Here is a 24,275-nt window from a genome sequence, read left to right as displayed (position 1 = left end):
TAGTCCTTGTACAAATAAAAAGTAATCGTTCTTTCACAAAGAAATCGATTAGATATGGGAAGCAGTCGATTACGATTACGATTACTTCGGATTTTTTTCGAATGTAATCGATTGCGATTACGATTACTTGAAAATGCTGTAATCGTCGTAATCGATTACGATTACTAATCGCGATTACCCCATGTCTGGCCTGATGTAAATCCATCGAATGACAACTTTCCGGTATGGAATTTTAGTTCATATATTTAATAACTTTAACAATACGACAAGAATGTGAAAAAACATCAAAGGGGCTAGTCTGCCTGCTGATGCGGCCACTTATCAACCACGACCACAACAATACATATAAACTGGTATAAAAGCATAATAAAATGATGCCTGCACATTGCATGCAGCGCAGTTCACACTGAATGATAATTTTTATACCCAAGTGAGCGAGGAATAGCAAGTCAAACACGTGCGTTATGTCAAAAACAAGACCATAGCTAATATTAACGTACGAAGGCTATCGATTCAGTAAAACTAGCTTAAATTTTGATTTGGATCGGGAAGCGGAGCTCCAAAGATGCATTAACATCAGCATTGATATGGACTGTAAGAAGTATTAATAAAAAGAGATCTCAACATGTATAGCCTTATAGGACATAAGTAAAACTGATTCCTTTCCCAGTCATCTTTTCCTCCATCACCTTATCGATTAATTCTGATTGTGACACGGTCAACTGGTCCTTCCAGCCTCCCACTTCGCCTGTTATCGAGACAAGAGGGAGTTAATCGGAGAACAGACTATAAGGCTACGACATCGAAATGACCTACCAGGCACACGTCTCAAGAATAGACAACATTAACTGGGGTTGCTTTAAAAATCAACAGTGTTTTAAAACACTTTGTTTAAAACATATTTTAAGCAGTGTTTTAACCAAATGCCTTTAAAATAAAATTTCAAACGTTGTATAATCACGCCATAATTGTCCAAATACTTTTGCAAAAAACATGTAGTATGAACATACGGCCGATTTGCACCCGATATAGTTGACGTAGCCTATACGATATGAAGTGGCTGCAACCCTCGAAATCGTCGTCGGTTTAACAGTTATAGCAAGTATATATAGATCATTGATACGCAATGGGCGTTCTGATGATGATGACCGCCGACCGTTAAAATGCTGCATAAGGATGTAGTCCTGGTTAAAGATATTTTGGGTCTGTTTATGATAGTGTACGTCGACGGAGCCATATTTCGGTTTCACTGCATTGCTTTCAGGCGAAAATGACTACACACCACCAGCACCAACTACATCGTAATGATCATACGATTTCTAGACTGTATCTCCATGATTATTGTAATATGATAGATAGTTAAGGGTTTGACGTCACCTTTACGGACGTTCATCTTCAAAAATCCAGTCTTATCTGACGTCGCCTCGCTTTTCATGGCGGAAACGGTGCAATTTTCCGTCACTCTTTTGACGTCATCAGCGCTCAATTCAACTTCAAGGAACTTGGCAATTCTGCAAACTTCTTTCGGAAAATCCTATGATTGTGAACAGTATATTGGAATCCATGCTTAATCATCAACAATAGCTTCGCGTTCACCTTCTTCAGGGATTCGTACTCAACCGACAAAACATTCTCGTCGGATTTGACGTGTTCCATCCATCCAATCACATGATCCGGATACCATTCTCCTTTAGCTAGCCCCGTCGGGTGTTCGCCTGCAATGTTTTGGACATGACTCGTGTGCATTCAACTACTATACACACTTATGCCGTCATACCAGCAACGTATTTGGCAAAGAATTCGTTCCATTCCTTGCCTAGCACTTTCTCTTTCTGCTCTCTCGTCATGTTCGGAATCTTGTTGGCGAAATGGTACCATGACACTGCCTGGTCCTTGGGGTTTCGATACACGTATATCACCTAAATTACATTACTGGTTGTAGTTGTCGGGATCTAATATGTGCAATAAGCGTATGCCCATCGGAATAATGAAGTCCTTGTCAGGGACATCGGAAAATAGTAGACAGCCGGCTAGGAGTACCTTGGAATTGCTTTCTCTGACTTTGTCGAAGTTGAAAAGATCTGCTGCAATGTGAGTGGCGAAGAATTTGCGGGGAATCGGGAGATGAGGCAGGAAGTCGAATTTTTTCTCTGTAAAAATGCGACAAAATTTGTGTGGATGTCAGTACTTGTTTCCTGGTACACGCCCTCACTTGAGCCCAACTCCAACAGATGAACTGGTATCGGGATAGACTTCGATTTGTTTAGCACAGCCTCGTCGTGGCCGAACAAAATCTGTCGAACGATCTCCATACACCAAGCGGTTCCTGCAAAAACAACGGAGCGTACTTGATTTACAATCAAATAATACTCAACAACAACATGAGAGAATATTCACCTGTCTTGGGATAACTGGAAACGATCACTGAATTTTGAGGCATGGTCCACTCGCCCATCGCGTGTTCCACGCATTCCACAGAAAACCCTGGCATGAATTCCTTGCCTTTATATTGCGTGATTTCTAATCCATTACCAGCCTGCATATTCTTTAGGGAGTTATTCATTTCTTCTAGCATTCTCTGAATCATGTCGCTGCTGACAGTGCCGTTACTTTGCGCCATTTTCGCAGATCTGTTCAATTCTGCTTTGAAATCTGATTCCGGGAACTACTCGCTCGACGTTTAACTTATATAGCGTTGGTGAAGTGACTTTGTACCAAAGCATCGACCAATCGCATGAAGCCTGATCGGCAACCCACCCATTACCCTGTTCTCTCCAATCATTCGAACTTGCATATCATTACATAATTAGGTTGTTAGCAGTTAAGTAGGTGAAAGTTCATATTTATATAAGCTGGTGAAACTCGCTGGTGATCGAACACGTCACACAGAGTTACGTGGAAGCAAACAAGCGGAGAGAGTCCATCCATTCGAACACATGATTTGGATGTATCATTCTACTTTTGCTAGTCCAGCTGCAATATTTCGGATCTGCGTAAAACACATTTATGACGTCATACCAGCAAAATATTAGGGAAAGGATTCGCTGCAATCATTGCCTAGCAATTTCATTTTTCGAATCTTGTTCACGAAATGATGCGATATGTCAATGCCACTATCTGACTACCTTGGGTCCTTGGGGTTTAAGTATACAATAAATGTACAGCAACTTAATCACAATGCTGGTATTTCATCGTGATTTATTTGAGCACATACTAATCACGAAGTCCGATATCGGGGTATGTATAATCGACGATTTAGTATCTCGATGTTGCATTCTCGTACATTGATCGAATTGCACTGCCTGTCTGCTGGAATGTGAGTTGCCATTTTCCTTAGGGAGCATGCTGCTCCGACGATTGTGTAATGTGTATGCATACTAGAAGACACTAAGCGTTATACTGATTCCGCATTCGCCAATTTAGTCGTCTCATGTTCTCGCATTGCGCATTTTGTAACGTCTGTTACATGGTATATTCGTTATATTCGTTATAAAGTCCATCTATATGGTGACCGACTGTAATCGATTACGTATATTCCAAGTAATTTTCAGACGGACTCGCGATATTACTCGAAACTTCGTATCTCAAATTCTTAATACGCGTGATTTGGATCAATTAGCCTAGAAGTGGGCCGTGCTACAAGTCGGCGGATACGGAATCAAAACAAAACTTTGCGGTCTGGTGTAAATGACCATTGCAGTCGAAACACACAATGAATACCACAAACATCAGCAGATTTCAGTCACACGGTTTAATGCGCAGCACAAATTTCCGATATGATAATAAGTTTTGAACTTTCACCTACATAAATTTAGCCTTTGGGCCTCGATTAATATGACATCATTTGAATATACCACGTCATAACGATTAAACAAATTTGTTCGATCTTTTCTCGCAACGTCTCGTGGTCAGAATGACACGAATCTTATTCTGTGGAGACTATTCTGATTAGAATGTTAATATCATGTGTGACCCTCCGGTGAAAGTGCATGGTTAGACCAGGGGTGAGCAGACCTTTTAGCTCGCGGGCAGCACTATATATAAAATTGGGATATTAAGCCTAAACCCAATATTGTTATATAGTGATAGTGATTACAGAGTGACCGACGACATGGAAATAATATATATGTATTTGTATATTTAAAACAAAACAAACATTGATTTGATGATAACGTTCGCGCGTCACAAACATTGATGACAATATATAAGCTGGTCGTTGCTCGTCAAAATTAGGAATGAAAGTCAGTTGTCCCGATTGCTAGAACTGGATGAAAATTGCAGTCAGTTAGCAGCAATCTGTTCACAGATTTGCTGATTGTACTTTTGGTTCAACTCCAGCAGGACACACAATGCTGACACTCTGACAGCATCATAATCATGACCATTTTACCTTTAAATACGCTTCCACAATATATGAATTAGGCCTATATAACTAGACATACGAAGAAGGAATCTATCTAACACACTTGCGAATCGGTTTTCCCAAGTACAGCACTGAAACTTGCTCGTGTTGTTAATCTAAAATCACACTCGCCGTCATTTACGTTCCACTTTATGTGATGTTTAGACATTGAAACCTTTCAAAATGCACGGGCTCGGCTATCGCGCTCTCAACGAAATAAAAATACTACGGTAACAATGTAACTTATCATTACCATGTTGAAATATATTGAGAAAAAGTTTAATCAAGTACCCACAGTAATTCGATTTTTAGTACGCATTTTATCAATATTTTCACATTTCTTTAGGCTTTAGCGGGCCGTACAAAGCGGTGTTACTGGCCGCATGCGGAAACGGCGACACGCACCACTTAAAAATCGTGATTGATAATAATAATAATAACAATAACAAACACCACGGTGGCGTTTTTTGTCTATTCAGGTCATGTGCACCATGGCAATGACATTCTTATTCAGTGTGCAATTGTGTTTACATTTTTACTATATATTTGTAGGCTATCGGTATGAGTTTGATTGACTTGACCAAGTCGTTTCGATAACGAACAAACAAATGAATGTATTTTATGGATTTCAGTTGAATGCAGACAACCTCTCTGACTATACATATATTCTCAGTAGAGGTGGTCACTGTCCATTGGTCAATGATGAAGTACCCACACGTTTTTGAAGTACTCAAGTGATTTTCACCACAGGTACGACTTTCTGTGGTAAATATAATTTTCGGCTAGGCATCATCTACTTCGCCTTATATTTCGTGACTTACTTACTTTTCACACTTACTTTTCACTAGTAACAGTTTTTCAAGTAGAAGTATCATTATGTGGTACCATCCCTGTGGTCGACTCAGTTTTTGACCAGGAGAAATAGCCAGGGATCCTATACGACCCTATGGGAGAGCAGAGGAAAGATAATGAAGCAACTAATGGATAAGCCTCACATCACTGCAACGACGTAGACTGCGTAATAGTAGCAAAATATTGTTCAGTGAAATGTCCATAATTTGATGTTGTATAACTTAATTATAATGCGCATGGCCTGAAATAACATATCAAGCTTGGCCGCGTAGTTGAGTTAGTTCAAAACAGATACTGTTCAAGAGTGCTGCAAATGCGCCGTTTATGAGATGGCTATGTTACATATATCTATTACTGCGCAAATGTTTTCATGAATAACTCGTTTCTATCAATCCAATATCGTTTACTTCACTGGAATCGCTCATAAGTAGGTGAAAGTTCACTGCTTCGCAGCGAGACACGTCGCAGGCATTTGCGTGGAAGCGAAGGAAGCACGCAGAATTCTCCGAGAACGTTCAACTGTCGTTTTAAGATTACGACAATTACGGAGGTTAAATTACAGACAACAGGATGCGATGCGTGTTAGACGGGCTCGGGCATAATGTACACAGCTCGACTACACTTCTGCCATTGGCTATACCGTGAAGTCTGTAATTTAGTTTTTTGCTATGTCTGATTACTAATGTGGTATACAACTATTGAAAAATATACTCACATGGACTTTTATTTCGGAAAATGGTGGGAATGCTGTATCCATTACCTTCAACAAGCATATAATCCAACAATATCATCCAGACCATATTATACAACGTGCATGTTTTGTGTTGTCAGATGATCGAGATAAAGATGAAGAAATATACTAATAAGTTGATTCTGTAACTCCTAAATACGAGGATATTGAGTTAATTTTCTGGAGAGAAAGCTCCTTAAGTGGGTCTACGAACAATCCGCTTTCCTTCCCAGAATTGGTAATCGCTCACTTTCTCAGATTAGGACACGTTTCCCGCTTAAATATCATTTTGTTAAGAGAGGTGCGACTATACAGCATTACAATGCGCACGTGAAGCACACAACTCACATTATGCATGAATATTAATGACCTCTGTATTCGACGAGCTTCTTGGACCAACCAAAACTCTGTCAACAAAAGGAGTTCGTGTACCACCTAAAAATAGTACACTGAACGCTCTCTCATTCGAAATTTCATGCTGGTGACGTCATATTTTGTGATACGATTGTTGATATACAATGTTCTTTCCAATTCTCTACTAGTTGCTGACGATTACCCCTGACGAGTGTCAGCCGAAAATATTCGGGTTCATTTCAATATGAATATACTATTTAATTGTATACCTCTGTATTCGTGAAAACATATAGCTTAGAGTCAGTATATTTCGCGCGAAAAGCGACGAAAAATGTGGATATTTGATAATCTTGGTGAAAAGATTGTTTTCAAGTAGAACTATATTGGAATATTGCTAGGCTACCATCTTTCTCCAGCGCTCCATAAAATCCCAGCACCCACATTTCGCCCATTCCCAAGTATTCCTGTCTCCTCGAAAACCAAAAGCCACCCCTCCGGAACGCCTGCGTCAAGGTTGAGAACCATTCTCCAACTGTTACTGCAGGCGGTACCCTGTGGTAGCATATATGCGCCGGGCTACAATCATGGCTATTGCTCCTGAATTAGCATACGGAAGTGTAAGTCATCGTTCCGTAATACTTTTGGGTGGAAAGGTGGCCCAGCTATCTGTATCGCAACGGGTCTATCGACTTTCAGGGAAAAATTGCACATTATATTTACATGCTCGGCAAAATCGACTTCCCACGGAATATGCATCATATCTGTTCATACTGTGACCACGATAAGCAGGCCGTGTTATTTTTGGCATTTCAGGAGCCAGATGCCAAAACTGCCAAAATTAAAATTTCGAAAATGCCAAAAATAACTAATTTTTGGCATATGCCAAAAATAACACGGCTTGCCAATAGTGTATTTCTTTCATGGTGTTGTGTTAACAGGACCGCATTAAAATCGAGAAGAGCGTGTGTGAAGGGCAGGTTTCTTACTCTATGGGTCCAGCCCACCCATTAGGGGAGAAAGCATGGTGTCCTAAATGTAGTGGGCACAGAGAGATTGAACGGCTGACTTCATTTGGTTTACGTCATACATTCCATTTGTCCAAAGGCAATTTTACGGCCATTTTTGACCGGCTTGCCGAGCGCTAAATTTGATAAAACAGGTATCAATGGAAAGCTGCCGCTGTACTGATTACTAAAATATAAATTGTATTCTGCTCATGGATCTGGAACCTCCAAATTCAACCACGATTTTTGCATTGAGTTGAACATTGTGACCTAACAAACAGTCCGCCTATTTCTGAGCTGCAGTCTCGTTTTGCCAGACAGTCTTGTTGCGTTAATGTTCTTAAACAAGCTAACCTTCCCAGGACTCTTCCATGTGAGTTGGTAATACTAAAGTCATCTGACGTGACAAAAGTCCTCCTAAAATATATCGGTAGACTGATGGAGATGGGATGGTCGCGCTACAAAATAGAATGTGTTGAGAGACAACACAGGGAACTCCTGGAAAAGTATCGGGAAGAAAATTCTTTCCGCGATGAGATCGATGGCACTAGCGCAGTGATCTCTTTTCATGATGCTTGGAAGACGGTTCTGCCCTCCGAAATTTTGAAGCTCTGAAAACCGTTTGTGGAGGACTGGCAACATTCTTTCCCTCAACGGCTACTGTTGAAGCCGATATTTCCCAGATTCGTTGGGCGAAAAATTAATTCAGGAGAAACTTTGCTGACCTGAGTTTGGAAGCACTGTTACAGTGAAAACAATTTAAGTCTATTCAAAAGCTGTAACAATCAGGTGTTGAGCGTGTTTGTTAGGATTCTCATTATTTTTGCTTATTGGCACCGATTCCGAATGGATACTGCACATTTTGTGGTTTCGTTTGATATTATTAACCTATGTAATCGCTAGTTTTTTTCTTCTTCTTATTGTTTGTTGGTACTGATTATAAGTGGATGTTGCACATTTTTTGGTCTCTTTTGATAAACTGACCCAAATAAAGCGTTTTTATGACTAATTCGAGTCTGAAAGTATCTATTTAGAGGTCGATGCCAAAACTGCCAAAAATAAAAATTGAAAAATGCCAAAAAGAAGCTATTTTTGGCAGTTTTGGCATATGCCAAAAATAACACGGCCTGACGATAAGTATCGATAAATGATCGTAAAAGTTCATTTCATCGCCCTGACGCAATTTAAAATGGGTATTTCAATTGCGGTCCGACGGCTACATTTATGTAGGTGAAAGTTCAAAACAGATTATTTTATTGAAGATCTGTGGTGTAACGCGTCGCGTGTCTGGAATTCCACCGCTGATTCCAGTGGACCGACGAGCTACAGTAAATAATATTCCCTCGCGTAACAGAGGCTGAATCGAGCAATGCTAGAACATGAACGAACTAAATTTGGAAATACGGAATCAGACCACTATATTTTTTGAATTGTTCTATTACTGTCTTAGTCGCAGTATATCTGGTAAATATACACATAATGAGGGGTAGGAATGAGTGAAAGTCGTAAGAGTCATTACGATAAAATAGCTCGTATAGACCATCCTATCTACCCAAAACTGCTACGGATCGACGCCTCCGACGACACTTCCGTATGCTGAACCAGGTGCAACAGCCATGATTTTAGATCAGTCCCCATACCGGCTAGTACGTTGTATCATATGCAGAACACCTGGTACATCGGGGACCCCCTTAGGATCGTCACGGACCCCCGCGGACCCCCCAGTTCAAATTTAGTTCAACGTTATCTCGATTATCGTGCAATCGTCCCCTGTCTTGTGCAAATATTACCCGTATAGGGTAGTAATAAACAGAAGCAGAATGACTTTTCTTGAAAATAACATTATAGGCCTACTATGTATGTAGATATTAATCCGCGTCGTTGATTTGATATGAACGAGTGCCGAAAATCCATTTCCACAAAGATAGGTGGTGGTGAATGTAATAATAACGCCGAATACATCCGACGACACCATTGAGTATGATCGCAACATACATGGCACCAAAATTGGGAAACAGATTTTTAACGAACATATAAAGCCCAGCATCGTCATTTTCATGTCGCAGCCCATCTTGAAGTTATTTTGAAGTCGCGGTTATTTATATCATTGGAGAAAATGAATTTTTGCAAACATCTTCAATCAGCGATATGTTTGTATCAGTAGGCTATTGGCAATTTGACGGCTTACTATATGCGAACTGAAATCTCGAGTAGTAGATACGTTTTGTAGTCGCGCGTAGCGCTAAAATTGTTTCATATTCATGAGTGAATTTAGTCTGAAATATTGGTATAGTTTCACATATTACTATCAAATATTTATCCTTTCTCAGCCCATGTGATCAGATTCCCTGGTAGCGTTGATGCAGGGGGTGTCTTCAAAAATGTAGGGAATAACTTATTAATTCTGTGCTGCATCTTTGGGAGGACCAATGTCAGATTATAAAGGACAGTACTGTATGAAAATCGAAAATCAACTCGCATTGAACCGCGCGTAGCGCGAAGAAAATTTGAAGAATAATTTGAACCTTTCTTAAATTAGGGAGTCAGTTCGTAAATTCAATTTGCGTCTTCACGGTCGCCATGCGCCAACACATCCTTCATAAATTAATGTAGTGTCGACGGCCGCATAATTTTTCTTTTACTGTTGCAGATTGGCCACCCACTCAACACCAAAGAATCGATATCAGGGTTAGCAAGACGCGGTACTTGCTGGAAAACGATCTCTTCATAAAGCTTGGTCTTTTGGGGAGCCCGATGTAGATTTTTAAGCGTCTCGGTCTAGGCTAGGGTTATGGTAAAAATCAATTTGCCTCTGATTCTTTTTTTATTTTATATGGTTTTGCTAATAATAAAAACAATAAAACAACATACGATGAAGGACGACCATGCCAATCAAGGTGCTTCAGCGTATCGCATCAACTCAATACTGCAAATCTCCATCGCAAAGTTGAAAATGCTCAACCTCACTGGCAACAATGGGTCGCTAGAATCGCCACTAACCCGTTCCGAGACATTATAAGTATATAGGTGTCGTATACTGACTATCGCGTTGACATAACTACCTGAAGTGTTATTGAAGTAAATGTAACCAATGTGGCTTTAAGCAGCATACAACAGAACACAGCATACCGCAGAACAGAAAAGGATAGAATGACAAGACAATGGCGACAATGTAACTTGCAACAGAAGCAATCAGAGGAAAGCAATGATTGCCTAATTACGGATCATCACAGTGGGGCTGGGGCAGGATTGTAACCAGGTCACAAGTCAATCTCATTTTCACAGTATTGACTCGAGTCAAGTCGAGTCATTTTCAAGTCACCACAGAGTCAAGTCCTAGTCCAAGTCAGGGTGGAGAACGGGCATTATATTTTTGTGGTCGCATAAAGTGTGGATTTTTGAATTTTCCATGTTATTTATGCAGTTGTGATTTCAATAATGTGTGAAACTCGAATACTTAACTAGAAAGCCTAATCCTCAATTTAGAATCGAATCATTCAGATATACTCGATTTCGATCAGCCCTAATGTTGAGTCAAATCGCAATCATCCATAATACGAGCATATGTATCCTATGAGTATCATTACGGATATATAGAGTAGTCTCTGGATGCGAAAAACTATGTCCGGTTTATGTACAATGCACATGGTTGTTCAATAAAACAGCCACAAAAAAATCAATCAAATCAGGGCGGCAGAATTGTCAGGAATAGTGATATTGGACACAGCAAAAAAGCTTAGTGTTATGCTTAAACTGAAATCAGTCCCATCATTTCAAAATGCTTTACCAAGCGTTCTTACAAAATTTCAAATCGGATCGAGAGCCGCATAATATGACCTCGCAGGCCGCGTGTTGGTGACCCCTGACATAGACCCACGAACAACCATCGCATCCTGTTATCTGTTATCAAATATCTTGAATGTCTAAAAACAGAACGCAGTTCACGTGAAGTTCCGCGCGGTTAACTCGCTGCCACGCACCTTCGCGTGACCTGTCTCGCGACGACATATGAACTTTCACCTACTTACGATTGTGAACTTTTTCATTCTATGAAACGATAGAAGAAAACTGAATTAGTTGGTTAGTCAGATGCCAGGCGATTGGTCGATGCTTTGGTATTTCATCGCAACAACTATATAAAAGCTTGACTTCGAGCACTTACTTCAGTAGTAACGGTATAGCATAGTAAACTGCGACGCAGAATAATTCAACTGAAAAGCGAAGATGGCAGGAAGAGACGATATTCCCAGCGAAACAATGAATGGCCTGCTGGAAGAAATGAATAACTCTTTAAAGAATATGCAGGCTGGGAATGGCCAAGAACCTATGCACTACAAAGGCAAGGAATTCATGCCCGGGTTTTCAGCAGAATGCATAGAATACGTCATGGGCGACTGGGCTATGCCGCAAAACTCGGTGATCGTTTCCAGCTACCCGAAAACAGGTATACCAAGTATAATATTATGCAGAAAACTTTGCGTAACTTGCTGGTTATGCTCGCGCTATGTTTTTTGTAGGAACCGCATGGTGCATCGAGATCGTTCGTCAGATTTTATTCGGTCACGACGAAGCTGTGCTGAACAAGTCAAGGTCTATTCCTATGCCATTTCATTTGTTGGAGCTGGGTTCAAGTGAGTGCGTTTGGGAAGAAACAAGCATTGGCATTCGCATCACCGCTGCCACATTATTGCAGAGAAAAAATTCGACATCCTGCCTCATCTTCCGACACCCCGTAACTTCTTCGCCACTCATATTTCAGCAGATCTTTTCAATTTCGACAAAGTCAGAGAGAGCAAATCCAAGGTGTTGTTCGTCGGTTGTCTACTAGTTTTCTGTGTCCCTGACTTCAATATTCCTATATACGCACAACGCTCATGTTGCATCCTGATGAATAGCCAGCATTGTAATTTAGGTGATATACGTGTACCGAAACCCAAAAGACCAGGCAGTGTCATGGTACCATTTCGCCAACAAGATTCCACACATGACGACGGAGCAGAAAGCGAAATTGCTCGGCAAGGATTGGAACGAATTCTTCGCCAAATACATCGCCGGTATGACGGCATAATTGTGTTTCTATATGTTGAATATACACGAGCCACATCCGAAATATTGCAGGTGAACACCCGACGGGGCTAGCAAAAGGAGAATGGTATCCAGATCATGTAATCGGATGGATGGAACACGTCAAATCCAACAACGATGTATTACCGGTTGAGTACGAATCCATGAAGAAGGTAGATATTGATGATCAATTGATTACTGATAGTTTTCGATATGCGGTTCACAATTATAGGACTTTCCGAAAGAAGTCCTCAGAATTGCAAAGTTCCTTGAAGTTGAGTTGAGCGATGATGACGTCAAAAGAGTGACGGAAAGGTGCACCGTTTCCGCCATGAAAAACGAAGCAACGACAGAAAAATCTGGCTTTTTGAAGATGAATGTTCGTAAAGGTAATATGAAACCAGTCACGTGCGGTGAGGTTGATACTATGTGAGGCACTGACCCCTTTAGAGTCAGATTTGCAAACATATAAACTTGCTTAGCTTCAATAAATGAACCGCCGAAAGTATCCGCTTAATTAGCGTTCTTGTTGTAGTCATTGGTATTGAATTTCCGTCTCGGCGACCCCAGAGTAGAGGTCGACCGATATTGATTTTTACAGGCCGATACCGATACCGATATATCGGCTCACTCACAAGGCCGATACCGATATCATAGGTCGATATTAATATGGAAGGAGCAGAGAACAATTTCACCAAAAATATTATATATTAGGCAAGATGGCACTTGTTCATGCCACAGAAAGCTGAACAACAAACGAGAAAACTGAAATTGAAAAGAATTATTGCTTAATTGTGCACATTCGATGAAATTTGGGATAACCCAAAAAGCAAAATATGATACAGAATTGCAGATCAGTCCAGAAAAGGTAGATTGTAGTGCAGGAAGCATCTAGTTTCTCTGCATGCTCACCCAGTTAAACTCGTCCTGCAAGGGTAAATCTGTCATATATCGCCCTTTGCGTCGTCGATTTCTTGAGATTGAGAACACGGAGCATTGAATTTCCGAAATTTTTGAATTTTTTTTAAATATAAAATATCGGCCACGATATCGGCCTTCATAGGCCGATATCGATAATCGGAAAAGCTCTAAATATCGGCCTCGATAATCGGCCATGTCGATAATCGGTCGACCTCTACCCCAGAGCAATATCTATTTGACATAAGCATCACTGTAATTCAAAAATATGTAGCTCGTCTTGGAGCGATGTTACGACATGCCTGCCTCCAACGGGCATTGTACCTTCATTTATTCTGGTTATCTCTAATAAAAGAATGGATACGGACACCCTCATGTTGGCTAATGAAGCTATTGAGTATGACCCACACATATGCGGGGGAATCGGAGATTTGAAGATCCGCTGTCGCAAAATCCCTGATGATGAAAGCGATGTAAAATTGTATTCTAAGATATATTCCAATGGGTCAATACCTTTGTTTTATGTAATTTTGCAGATTATATTACTGCAGTGCGTTACAACACTAGTTTTACATGTCACGAGCTTATATTGTGATTCCGTAATGATTCCCTAATAATATTTTACGTTCCGTCGTCGATGATTGGCAACCTATACATTCAATGTTTCCTATAATTTTTCACGAGTTTTCGAAAACACGCCGACTCACTGCGCAGGCCCTTGGACAACAGTGTGCAACCAGCAACATAGGCTGATAAATCAACCTTATGGGGGGCTACGTCCCCCAGCCCCCCTCGGTCTATGCGCTTTTTGCCGCTGCTTAGCATCTAAATACGGTGTCCGTTTAGTGGGTGTGGCGCCTGATCGCGCGAAGCGCGAAAAATTTCTATAATTCATGATTGAGTCGGTATATTGCTATCAATTTTTATGCTCTCTCTCCTCACGTAATCAGATTGACCGGTTGGGCTGTTCGAGCCTGGTGTATTGGAAAATGTAGCACCCCTAAAAAATAGTTAAACGTCTTCGGGCGTACCTAGTTTTGTCTTCCGTTTTCACATGCTCCGACAACCATTCCATGTTAAACGGATTGCACTTCTTTGTTAATTTGACTTGGTGAAGGGATGAGCATGAGAAACTACCCATTCGTTATGCCACCATTAAAAGCGATCAGTATAAACAGTGACAAGCAGAATTAGCAAGTATTGTCTCAACGTTGTCCACACAGGCAAGCAGCTAGCCAAACACTCGTACCGACACAAATGGACGTTTGTATCTGTGACGTCACAATGAATTCTTGTACATGGTGACATATAGACTACTAGTATTTGAAGAGACTCTTTGGGGTACAGAACTTTAATATACATTTTAATAATATATTCATATTAAAACCCGAAGCTTTTCGAGCTGACACTTTTCAAGGGCAATCGTCAGCAAATGGAGAATTTCAAAAACATGCATCTAGCTACATTGCATACAACCAATTATGACGTCATAGAAACAAACAACATGAAATACAGGCAAACCGCGAGCGCAGCTAGTGGACAATTTTCAGATTCACTAAAAATTCCTTCTGCTGACACAAGCGCGGTCGGTGGATTTTAATATAAGTCGATTCCAGTGCAGACAAATGGAAATTAGTGCGGCCTCTACCTAATATCGAAAATCTTTCATCGCGATAGTTTTTAGCGCAAGTTGCATTCTCAGCCAAATGCTTGCCGATGGCAGAGTTCATAGCCATGGCCTGATTACGTTCTAGTAATCGGAGATCAGTTACGGCTGCGTCTTCGCGAGAGTCCAATATGCGTGATCTAATAACGCTGGGGACATGTTGTTTGATGCGTTCCTGCAAGCGCTGAGTTGTTCTTCCCACGTACCGACAATCACAGTGGCACTTGAAATCATAGACTATATTGCTTTGTTGAAAAGCAGGAAGAACATCTTTGCGCGTTGCAGGAAGCAATTGTTTGGTGGTAAACACAACATTAGTTTTTACGTTATCGTAACAGCGATTTACAGCAGAAATCAATTGCTTTTCAAACCGGGAAGAGATGGGGCCCAGCCACGGCAAATGTATATATACATTTTCCTCAGACCGTGTGTTCGTGTTTTGTGATTTGTTGGGATTGAAATTACTGAGTTTTCTGTCCACAGAACTCTTGATGATGTGTTGGGGGTAGCCGTTACCGATTAGAATTTTGCGGATATATTCTAGCTCCGCGTTTAATTTTATATCCGAACAAATCATCAAGGCTCTGTGCACCAATGTGCCAATCAAATTTAATTTACGGCGATTCGGGCTAAAAGAATTCCAGCGTATGTAATGCCCTGTAAACGTTGGCTTCCGGTAAACCGAAGTGGCAAAGCTAATACCCCGTTTTTCCACCAGAACGTCTAAGAATGGTAACGAGTTAGCACGCTCTTTTTCAAATGTGAATTTTAAAGACGAGTGTAGAGAATTCAAGTTAACAAAGAAATCATCGAACTCCGTCTCATTTTGACAGATAACGAAGGTGTCGTCGACATAGCGACGGTACATGAATGGAGGCTTGGTTTCATCTGCGGCGAAAAGTCTGTTTTCATGAAATCCCACAAATATATTGGCTAAAATCGGGCCAAGAGGGCTACCCATAGCTACACCGTCGGTTTGCATGTAGATGGTATCGTTAAAACTAAACTCAACAGAGCAAGTAGCCGTATTAAGAAGTTCAACGAACACTTTACGCGAGAAGGAAGGTGGTGCTAAATCACCACCACCATATAGCGCGTCCGCACAGATATCAATGGTCTCCTTCAGCGGCACGTTCGTGAAGAGGCTAACGATATCATACGAACCGAGAAACATATTCGGGTTTGGAAGGTCGGTGGTTTTCATCTCGTGCGCGAATGTAAACGAATCAGCGACACAATGCGAATCATACATGGAACGGACTGGTTCCAAAACATCGATAAGCCACTTCGCGAGCTTGTGCTGCGCCGATCCAATCATAGAAAGAATTGGTCGAACGGGCACATTGGTTTTATGAGTTTTTGGCAGTCCGTACATACGTGGCCTCTGTGCTCCGACCGGTCTGATGGAGGCATAGACCTCAGGTGATATGGAGCCGTTTTTCTTGAGGTTGAATAGTCGGCGCTGTATCCGTCTTTCGATCTTGGCGATGTTATCAAATTCAGCAGCGGGACCAAGTGTCTTGAATTTTGATTCGTCACCCAAGATTGCTTCCATTTTGAGTGTGTAATCCCGTTTGTTTAGGATTACAACCCCAGAGCCCTTATCCGGTTTGCTAATGTGAATGTCTGGATTTTGTCGCAATGCTTTTATTGCACGAAAACATTCCTTCGTCATTAAAAAATTTCCCGAATCAATAGGATATCCACAATAGGCATGTGCCAAATCACTCAATCTTGCTTTGAGGGCTGGCAAATTATCAGCGGAGTTGGCCTTGCGATGATATAGTTGAGCCATTAACACTTCAAATTCTGCGAATACCTCTTCACTTTTTATGGTAGTCGGTGGTAAACAAAAGTTGAGACCATGAGACAGTACGAACTCTTCAGTGGACGTGAGCTTGTAGTCCGATAAGTTAACAATATTTTTCCCGTCAGGACTAGCATTGTTACCAAAGCGTTGGGTAATAAGACGGCTCAGGTTACGTTCATTCTTAGCCAAGTTCTCTTTTTCCTTTATGGTATCTATAGATGCCAGGTACCGGGTGAACCGAATCAAATCAAAGAATGACAAAAATCCACGAATTTCTTTCTGTAGTGACCGACATATACGATGTAAGGTAGCAAGCAACTTGTTGTTCTTGTCGATTTCATCATATATAAATGCACGCTCAATATTTGGGGTGAGGCGTGCTCGAGACCTCTCTATCCTACCTTTGATAAACTTCGGTAACGTCTTTTTGGCGATGCAAGCCTTCAGAAAGGCTGTTGTAGATAAAGCTGTTCTCAATCTTCCCCGACTCTTTATCAGCGTATTGATGGTATTTAGCTGCTGCTTGTTGTACCGTTTTCGGAAGTATTTGAAGAGACTCTTTGGGGTACAGAACTTTAATATACATTTTAATAATATATTCATATTAAAACCCGAAGCTTTTCGAGCTGACACTTTTCAAGGGCAATCGTCAGCAAATGGAGAATTTCAAAAACATGCATCTAGCTACATTGCATACAACCAATTATGACGTCATAGAAACAAACAACATGAAATACAGGCAAACCGCGAGCGCAGCTAGTGGACAATTTTCAGATTCACTAAAAATTCCTTCTGCTGACACAAGCGCGGTCGGTGGATTTTAATATAAGTCGATTCCAGTGCAGACAAATGGAAATTAGTGCGGCCTCTACCTAATATCGAAAATCTTTCATCGCGATAGTTTTTAGCGCAAGTTGCATTCTCAGCCAAATGCTTGCCGATGGCAGAGTTCATAGCCATGGCCTGATTACGTTCTAGTAATCGGAGATCAGTTACGGCTGCGTCTTCGCGAGAGTCCAATATGCGTGATCTAATAACGCTGGGGACATGTTGTTTGATGCGTTCCTGCAAGCGCTGAGTTGTTCTTCCCACGTACCGACAATCACAGTGGCACTTGAAATCATATGCCCGTATTTTGAAAAAATTGCTAACACGAGAATTACGTAGTACTCGTATTAAAACGCGATTTAGGACTGACGGAGTTTGGCATTACAAAAATATTCTTAGTCGGCGCCTATCAAATACTCGTTTCAGCTTTAGAACCGGGGAATCGCGTCAGAAAGGTGAGTAATACCTACGTTACCGGTTCGGCACCCTAGCTTATGGTTACTCGAGCGGCTCATTTTTCTAGTTCTGGACAACAATGGTCGGTCACACCTGGCTCGCCTATAAAACAGAAGAGAAGCAGTTCATTTTCGGATTATTTCAGTCAGACTGATACACGCAATGTTATTGAATATGGATTCTGAGAAGAGGGGAGAAAAGAGAGCGAACTATTCAGAATATGAAAAGGAATTATTGGTCAATTTGGTGCCCAGGACACCGATTTTGTTGGACAAATCGACCGCTTGATCCGGGCATCCCTAAAAGACGGAGAAGCGGAGGCAGCGGAGACAGCGGAGGCAGCGGAGAACGGACCCTAAAACGCGGAAGCAACGGAGACGGCGGAGAGAGCCAAAAATGCCGATTCCTAAAAGACGGAGATAGCGGAGGAAACGGAGAGCGGAGCTTTCGGTCATTAACCTTTACAGACACGCGCGACATAGCGGACGGATACTGAAAGCGGAGTTCGGGACCCCGCGAAATGGACATAGCGGACGGTTATATAATATAGAAAGCGGAGATCAGGGCGTATCGGAAGATGTTTCGAAGCAGTGGAGAATAACGGAGAAGTCAGCCACGCGAGTTCAAGGCCAATTTGGCGACTGACTGCCCGTCGATGAGATGACATAGCGGACGGATACTGAAAGCGGAGTTCGGAGCCCCGCGAAATAGACATAGCGGACAGATACTGAAAGCGGAGATCAGGGCGTATCGGAAGATGTTTTGAAGCAGTGGAGAATAACGGAGAAGTCAGCCATGCGAGTTCAAGGCCGATTTGGCGACTGATTACCCGTCGATGAGATGACATAGCGGACGGATACTGAATGCGGAGTTCGAGGCTCCGCGAAATAGACAGAGCGGACGGTTATATAATATAGAAAGCGGAGATCATGGCGTATCGGAAGATGTTTCGAAGATGTGGAGAATAACGGAGAAGTCAGCCATGCGAGTTCAAGGCCAATTTGGCGACCAATTGCCCGTCGAAGAGATGACATAGCGGACGGATACTGAAAGCGGAGTTCGGGGCGTAGCGAAATATATTTCGAAACAGCAGAGAATAACGGAGAAGTCAGCCATGCGTGTTTCAGGCCAATTCGGTGATTGCTTGCCCATCGATGAGATGACAGCGGACGCGTTTCGTATGACAATTTAACTGATGATAGTTGTGGAATATTATACTGAACTACTTTCTACTTTACAAAAACCGAATTGCAAATGTAATTAGTTCATCCAGAATACTGTTCAGGTAGATTTCGAAGTAATTGCGGAACATTACCACATCAGTAAGTACGGGAAATAACCCAAATCTACTTGATTACCCCGAAAAAGTAAAAATATTCAACATATATAATATCTGAACAACGTGATGTGATGAAGCAAAAATAACGTCAGATTCGTATTCAGCGCCCCCAAATTAGGTATAATTGACCTGAAGAAGTCCTGGCGCAAAAATCCTGTAGATCAGCGTTATTGGTGCTGCGGCGTGCGACGCCATCAAACCAGGAAATTGGCCCGTGAGCACATTCTAGTTTGAGACCTCTGCACTAGTGACTATAATGCGAACTCCGTAACAACTTGCTATGAACCTAATATCGGTGCATTTTGCCTGGCCTTAACAATCCACCTTTGCTCGACTCGATCTTCTCCTTATTTGCTAACACATGTCACTTCATTAACGAAATATCTTTTACAAATTATATACAGATGTTACCAAAATGAAACGATGAATGAAACGAAGAAAATATATACAGTCATGATAAAAGGTTAAATAAAAGTTCACGGCTGAATTTTAGCAGCTAAGCAGTTTTTGCGGTAGCAAATGAAGTATGTCATCTCATCAGCCTTTTCATCGACTAGGCAGGACTTGTGGAACCATCTTCGACATTTCACACACATTATTTGCTGATCTTGGTCTTTACTACCATTACATAAGCTGCTGTCGCAATTATCCTATTTCGATTTATTCATGACACCAATGGCAGATGAGGAATCGGCTAGCTCTGCATATGTAATATCACTTTCTGATATTGCATTCCAATCATCCAAAATACAACCGGATTCTGATTGCGTTTCGTTAGTCGGTCGACGGCCGGTTGGCAGTTGGTTCTCAGTTGACCGTTCTCGAATCCCTGCCAAGTAATCTACCCAGACTCGGCACTTTCCAGACGGAAAATCACGCGCTAAAGGTAAATTATTTGTCACGCAATAAGCATTTGCTATCACATGTATGCCGCGGTCAAATGTGTTCTCCTGTTGTTTAACGTCCCTGCACAGAAAGAACTGCCAGTCGTCAATTGTGCATCTCACATTCGCAACCCTGAAGCAAGCACTGACAATTTTGAATGAGTTGGCGAAAAATACCCTCATATCTCGTCCGATTATGAGATATAAAAGAGTCCATCACCAGTACAGTTTTGGTACTCAAAAGTTAACTACTGTCAGTATCCAGCGATTTGGAACATGCACTAGAAAAATGAAGAAGTCTTTGTTCGCTGCTTGGTGCTTACGCGCAAATCGGCATAGCGACGGCACATTGTGATCTTGTTCAGTCCATTGATACCTGTACGAGGTGAAAAACAAAACCAAAGGTTTTTCAGTACAAAATGCTTCTATCGCTCGCTCTATTGTTTCATCATCTAGCCATCGCTCAGGTTTCAAGCATTGGCGTATCACATGCTGCGGATCTTTATCTTCCTTTGACGACGAAAGCCAAGGGTAATCATTGAGGGCGGGCAGCTTCACAGAGTCGGTCGTCAAGTCCAATGGCGCTGTTTCTTCATTGATTTCAGACATCTGCTCGTCGGATATCATTGATAGATCAGAATGCAATAGCGGTTGTTTGGGTTGCTGTTTTCTTGGTGTTGAATGGTGAGCTGGTGTACTATTTACGGTATAGTCAAAATCTACCCGGCGAGGCCTTTTCCGACCGGACTTCCTGGTCCTACCCTTGCGATTTTTCAGGAGCTGACTCAAATTGCAGGGGACCGCTTTCTGTGTGCTGTTGTCTTTTAATGACATGGCTACAGCTAGAATATGATAGCATATTGTTGTGCTTGGGCAAGTACATGAGGAAGGCTGTGGGAAATACCTGACGCAATGAACTTGACGTTGAGTCATTGAAGCAACGGTGAACACACCATTGGTCGACGAGAATCCAACCATATTATTTATCCCGCACCACCTCGCCATAGCGCGCTGGGAGAATCTTTGATTCAACTTATTGTTTGACCTGAAGAATTTTGTCACATTATAGGATACGGTGTAAACACCTTGCGCGATTAGTAAACGCTAATAAAAATATGGTGCATCGTAAAAATGCCATATAGTGTAGCTTTATTTATGCCGCATCCACTGCGCGCGAAACGCGATGAAAATTCTGGGCTTTACTCAACTTTTATGAAAATTAGATGTGGATACTCCGTGAAAACAGCCCCGAAATTCTGCAGGCTATCTTCCTGATTAGAGGATTAGGCTACTTCTACTTGACAAACTGAAAATAGCGAAAAGTAAGTAGATCACAAAATTTTACGAAGTAGAAGTAGTGAAAATCAGATCTCCTTGAGTAAGTACTAGAAGTAGAGGAAAACAACTTGAGCACTTCGAAAAAGTATAAGTACTTCGTTACTGACCACCTCTGTATATATTACAATTGAAATTGTGAATTCAGGCACCAAACATGCTCACAGCACAATTTCCATGAACTCAATATTATTGGCCAAACCGTAAAAAACAAGTGAATGAGTAAGGCCTCGAGTCAAAGGGCTTGACTCGGAAAACGCTTGCTCAATGCTCCAACGCCGCATTTTGAGATCGATCCAACCTCAGATCGTATCAGACCTCGAGTCAAAATTGAGATTGACTTGTGACTCGGAGCCTTGTGACTTGGTTACAACCCTGTGTGACAGTAACGTTAGATGAGCAGTTTCAGGTTTTTAGAAAATTTTGGAGTGAATTATTAGTTCTCAGATCGAAAAAAATATATGTGCCGGTTATTATATATTGTCGAATAGTTCGAAATACACCAAATTGGCCTTGAACTCGCATGGCTGACTTCTCCGTTATTCTCCGCTGCTTCGAAACATCTTCCGATACGCCCGGAACTCCGCTTTCCTTGTATTATATAACCGCCCGCTATGTCATCTCATCGACGGGCAATCAGTCGCCCAATTGGCCTTGAACTTGCATGGCTGACTTCTCCGTTATTCTCCACAGCTTCGAAATATCTTCCGATACGTCCCGATCTCCGCTTTCCTTGTATTATATAACCGCCCGCTATGTCATCTCATCGACGGGCAATCAATCAGTCGCCAAATTAGCCTTGGACTCGCATGGCTGACTTCTCCGTTATTCTCCACTGCTTCGAAACATCTTCCGATACGCCCTGATCTCCGCATTCTATATTATATAACCGTCCGCTATGTCTATTTCGCGGGGCCCCGAACTCCGCTTTCAGTATCCGTCCGCTATGTCATCTCATCGACGGGCAATCAGTATCCAAATTGGCATTGAACTCGCATGGCTGGCTGACTTCTCCGCTATTCTCCGCTGCTTCGAAACATCTTCCGATACGCCCGGAACTCCGCTTTCCTTGTATTATATAACCGCCCGCTATGTCATCTCATCGAAGGGCAATCAGTCGCCAAATTAGCCTTGAACTGGCATGGCTGACTTCTCCGTTATTCTCCACTGCTTCGAAACATCTTCCGATACGTCCCGATCTCCGCTTTCCTTGTATTATATAACCGCCCGCTATGTCATCTCATCGACGGGCAATCAATCAGTCGCCAAATTAGCCTTGAACTCGCATGGCTGACTTCTCCGTTATTCTCCACTGCTTCGAAACATCTTCCGATACGCCCTGATCTCCGCATGCTATATTATATAACCGTCCGCTATGTCTATTTCGCGGGGCCCCGAACTCCGCTTTCAGTATCCGTCCGCTATGTCATCTCATCGACGGGCAATCAGTCGCCAAATTGGCCTTGAACTCGCATGGCTGACTTCTCCGTTATTCTCCACTGCTTCGAAACATCTTCCGATAGCGGAGCCGCTATGTCTATTTCGCGGGGCCCCGAACTCCGCTTTCAGTATCCGTCCGCTATGTCATCTCATCGACGGGCAATCAGTCGCCAAATTGGCCTTGAACTCGCATGGCTGACTTCTCCGTTATTCTCCACTGCTTCGAAACATCTTCCGATACGCCCTGATCTCCGCATTCTATATTATATAACCGTCCGCTATGTCTATTTCGCGGAGCCCCGAACTCCGCTTTCAGTATCCGTTCGCTATGTCGCGCGTGTCTGTAAAGGTTAATGACCGAAAGCTCCGCTCTCCGCTTCCTCCGCTATCTCCGTCTTTTAGGAATCGGCATTTTTGGCTCTCTCCGCCGTCTCCGTTGCTTCCGCGTTTTAGGGTCCGTTCTCCGCTGCCTCCGCTGTCTCCGCTGCCTCCGCTTCTCCGTCTTTTAGGGATGCCCGCTTGATCCATATGCAATGACAAGGAGTCAGCTTGGAAACAAATTCGGCGGCCAAACAAATGATGGATATCAATAAAGAAAATTTCAAGACTGAAGGTGGGCCGTTCAAGGATCACGATTTATCTCCAATTTCAAATAAGGTTTGTAGGCCAACTTCCTTTCGGTGTGACGGGGTTCTTTCTGAAAATTGTTAGTCTAGTTTCTCATTTTGAATAGTGCGATTCCATTTCCAGCTGCTTGCAATGGAGCCCGCTCAATTCAATCCAATATTACCAGACTCTGAGTTGGACACAGAAAGAGCTTCTTTTCCACAGTTTGGTGTGGTGGGTTCATTGCAAGTACAGAAAAAGGTTGGTAATCAGAAGCTCAGCTAACAGTCCTTTCAGCGTTAGATACTATTCGTGTACCGAATCACAATCGTTTACTATAGTTCGTATGCACTCCAGCAGAGATGCAAGCACTCGTGAGTTTGAGCATATGCAATTATGCATGCGAAGATTTAAGTGATGCAGTAATCTTGAGAGAACATTTACAAAAACTTGGTACTAAAGTGATAACATGCACATGCCAATTGCATATATATAGCCTATGTGTTCGAATACACACATCTGCCTGCTTGCATCTCTGTGAGTCTGTGTAATGCATAGAAATTTGATATATATAACATATAGGGGTC

The 24,275-nt window shown here is 42.0% G+C and overlaps 2 protein-coding genes across 4 annotated transcripts in view; one reads left to right on the top strand and one right to left on the bottom strand.

Moving 5' to 3' along the window:
- Positions 1 to 216: 216 nt before the first annotated feature.
- LOC145440995 (amine sulfotransferase-like) lies at positions 217 to 2,759 on the bottom strand. The gene is made up of 7 exons (XM_080318782.1): positions 2,398 to 2,759; positions 2,213 to 2,326; positions 2,041 to 2,150; positions 1,778 to 1,919; positions 1,597 to 1,715; positions 1,378 to 1,534; positions 217 to 748 (listed from the first exon to the last, which is right to left on the bottom strand). The coding sequence occupies exons 1-7, from the start codon at positions 2,618 to 2,620 to the stop codon at positions 636 to 638; spliced, it is 978 nt and encodes a 325-aa protein (XP_080174908.1). The 5' UTR covers positions 2,621 to 2,759; the 3' UTR covers positions 217 to 635.
- An 8,657-nt stretch (positions 2,760 to 11,416) lies between these two features.
- The window catches only part of LOC145440980 (amine sulfotransferase-like), a 36,119-nt gene continuing 23,260 nt past the window's right edge, over positions 11,417 to 24,275 (top strand). The window contains exons 1-7 of one of the 3 annotated variants that reach the window (XM_080318767.1): positions 11,417 to 11,786; positions 11,860 to 11,973; positions 12,036 to 12,145; positions 12,255 to 12,396; positions 12,461 to 12,579; positions 12,639 to 12,795; positions 15,824 to 23,573. In XM_080318767.1, the coding sequence (XP_080174893.1) occupies positions 11,567 to 11,786; positions 11,860 to 11,973; positions 12,036 to 12,145; positions 12,255 to 12,396; positions 12,461 to 12,579; positions 12,639 to 12,795; positions 15,824 to 15,927 (966 nt within the window). In that variant the 5' untranslated portion in view covers positions 11,417 to 11,566 and the 3' untranslated portion in view covers positions 15,928 to 23,573. Of the gene's footprint in view, positions 11,787 to 11,859; positions 11,974 to 12,035; positions 12,146 to 12,254; positions 12,397 to 12,460; positions 12,580 to 12,638; positions 12,796 to 15,823; positions 23,574 to 24,275 lie in introns of those variants that run through there. The other 2 variants (XM_080318766.1, XM_080318765.1) reach the window with 2 other exon arrangements.

The sequence above is a fragment of the Botryllus schlosseri genome, chromosome 6, assembly GCF_051294905.1.
Source record: "Botryllus schlosseri isolate E-star chromosome 6, Bs_hap1, whole genome shotgun sequence".
NCBI lineage: Eukaryota > Metazoa > Chordata > Ascidiacea > Stolidobranchia > Styelidae > Botryllus > Botryllus schlosseri.
This window is presented reverse-complemented; position numbering and strand designations above follow the sequence as displayed.

Coding starts and splice junctions, on each gene's coding strand:
- LOC145440995 (XM_080318782.1), bottom strand. CDS start 2,620: ATGGCGCAAAGTAACGGCACTGTCAGCAGCGACATGATTCAGAGAATG. Junction 2,151..2,212: donor TCTGTTGGAGTTGGGCTCAA/GTGAGGGCGTGT, acceptor GCATTTTTACAG/AGAAAAAATTCGACTTCCTG. Junction 1,920..2,040: donor TCAGAGAAAGCAATTCCAAG/GTACTCCTAGCC, acceptor AATGTAATTTAG/GTGATATACGTGTATCGAAA.